The sequence below is a fragment of the Penaeus monodon genome, chromosome 17 (genome assembly GCF_015228065.2).
Source record: "Penaeus monodon isolate SGIC_2016 chromosome 17, NSTDA_Pmon_1, whole genome shotgun sequence".
Classification (NCBI taxonomy): Eukaryota; Metazoa; Arthropoda; class Malacostraca; order Decapoda; family Penaeidae; genus Penaeus; species Penaeus monodon.
The window spans coordinates 3,859,844-3,862,343 of NC_051402.1; the positions used below are offsets into that span (position 1 = coordinate 3,859,844).

At 42.6% G+C, this 2,500-nt stretch overlaps 2 protein-coding genes across 3 annotated transcripts in view; both read right to left on the reverse strand.

Moving 5' to 3' along the window:
- LOC119583475 overlaps positions 1-1,483 on the reverse strand; it is a 3,290-nt gene extending 1,807 nt beyond the window's left edge. Inside the window, exon 1 of the mRNA XM_037931982.1 lies at positions 985-1,483. Within this exon, the coding sequence (XP_037787910.1) occupies positions 985-1,068 (84 nt within the window). The 5' untranslated portion in view covers positions 1,069-1,483. The remainder of the gene's footprint in view (positions 1-984) is intronic.
- Positions 1-2,339, reverse strand: part of LOC119583476 — a 12,175-nt gene extending 9,836 nt beyond the window's left edge. Inside the window, exon 1 of one of the 2 annotated variants that reach the window (XM_037931984.1) lies at positions 1,926-2,339. The gene's annotated coding sequence lies outside the window, so the exon portion shown is untranslated. Of the gene's footprint in view, positions 1-1,821 lie in introns of both variants that reach the window. The other variant, XM_037931983.1, reaches the window with a different exon arrangement.
- Positions 2,340-2,500: the final 161 nt, after the last annotated feature.

Here is a 2,500-nt window from a genome sequence, read left to right on the forward strand (position 1 = left end):
TCAGGCAGAGAAGAGTAAGAGGGAGAGAAGACGGGGAACTAGATAGACAGATGGATAGATTGAGAAAGAGCGGGCGCGCACGCGCGCGCGCGAGAGAGAGAGAAACAGACAGATAAACGGACAAAGAGATAGATGAAAAAGAAGCAGAAAAAGAATGAAAGAAAGGATAATCAGTTAGAATGTGAAAGGGAAAAGATAACGGGCAAAACACAAATGAAAGAAACCAAGGACAGAAAGAAACGGAGAAAAAAGATAAAGAAAGCGAAAAAAATAGAGGAAGGGAGTAGGCAGAAAAAAATGCCACTAAGATGTCAACTTCACATGCAATGATAAACGAACATATATACAAGTAAACAATACCAAGTTAAAGCAAAAAAAAATCCATAGTTTTTCCTTCCTCCCTTGCATTACCCTCCCATCCCTTCCTCCCGAAGTCTATCATTACAGCCCCCTTCCCAAGTTACTATGTATAATCATGAAACTCAGTCTGGATTACGCCTTTTATACCTTCCCCTCACCCCCTTTTTCCTTTCTCTCCTCCCCACTTTCACCCGCCTGCCAGTCAGATTCTGTGGATATTCTGTCTCCTCGTTTAACTAGTCTGTGTGACAGTTTCCCTTCTGTGGTCCCTCTGGCAGACTGTCTGAGAGGCGTATATATGTCCCCTACTGATGATACATTTGGCACCTTCCCCCATGACAATGACAGCTTTCATATCCCCTTCTTTTCCTCCTTTTACATCTTTCGCGACATTTAATATTTCCCTTTTAATTCAAGTTGAATGATTTCTTGTCTTTACGCATGGCGTAAATGATAACTATCATATCCCTACATTATGTGTTGAATGAGGTACTCGTTCCTACTCCTTCCATAATTCATAACGTCACTTCCTGTCTTCCTCTATGACATACCTTTCTCATACCTGGCACTCAATTAAACACCCGACATGTCAGCCCCCTTCCCTAACCACTTTTGTAAACATACCTGGCATCCGAACAGAGGAGCACACGAGACGTACGCAAGGCAAACCAAACTTAAGAAAACAGTGGCCGTTGACGTCTTCATCATTAGAGCTGGCACTGTGATGTGGCACTTCTATCGTGTGTCATTACTTTTTGGGGCACTTGTGCTGCGTGTCACCATCTTCTGAGGCACTTTTGCTATATGTCACCATCTCTTGGGTGTCATGCTGACTGACTGGAGCAATGGCACTGCACCTCTCTTCTCCGCGTTCACTTCTTTGCAAATTGCATTCGGTGTTGTGGTGATGTTGCAAACCATTTCTCTGAGTCGGAATGGCATGCAGGCATTTCCTCTAGCGACACCGTGAGAGTAATAGGGTGAGAGGAGACACGGGAAGTGATAATTATATGAGGAAGGGAAAAGGCTCGAGAAGAGGAGGACAAATGATAAATATAACAAGAATGTGCGAAGACTTTGCGTAAAGGATAAACAAACAAATAAAATGGCAGTGAATATACAATATAAAATAACTGGAGTATTAATCCGGAAAAAAAGGAAAGCGTTTATATATATGGCATTACGTACGAGTTATTTGAGGAAACATTCGATCGCATAGCGGGCTTCTGTTCTGTTTATTTAACACGAGCTGCACAATCTCTCGGCTTTCTGTAATTCTCTTTATTCAAGGTTACCTGCGATTTCGTTTCCCTGGTATTTAAGCACATGCGCAATGTGTGCATATATACTTGCAAAAGATTCAGCAAACCTTGACTAATCAACTTATTAAGACAAGCACAGCTCAATTCACTACAGTATTGCACCACTGTATTGATAAATTCAACGTCATGGATAATTCACCTTTTTTCTCAAAATCTTTTTTTTCCCTTTCTCTCATGTCTTCCACCTCGAGGAACAACAGATAATGAAACCGCATTAGACCACATAAACCATTGGGGGATTACTCCTTGATCTACGCTCGTATGTGTGTATACGTGTGTGTGTTTGTCCCCCCTCCCACAGACGCAACAGCATTCCAGCGCGAGTGAACAGCTGGACGCAAGTGAGGGCTGGCGCGCGCACCTGGACCGCCGACGCAACGATTACAACGCGACATTTCCTGTTCATTTGTGAATGCTCGTTCATGCGGTCCTGGATGCCCGGGGGTTTGAGGGCGATGATGATAACAGATTAAAAAAAATCATGATGGATGATGCATTTGGGCCATAATGCATATACTTTGTATTTGTATATGACATTGATATACCCAGTTTGTTTGTGGAGAGAAAACAGCATAGTTCAATGTACTTGGCAGCGTGTGGCACAAGCTGAACATGAATAATTGAAAATAGCCGCCATCCTGCATGTGGGAAGGGCCTTGGCAAGCTTTTGTATGTTGTGCATTTGGCATTGACTCTGCAAGGGCCAAAAAAGCTAAGTAATGTGGGACACAGCTGTTCAGGAAACTGGAAATGTCAAGCTTAATGAAACCTCTGTAAGTGTTACATTTTAAATTTGAACTATAACGAATCTGTTGATC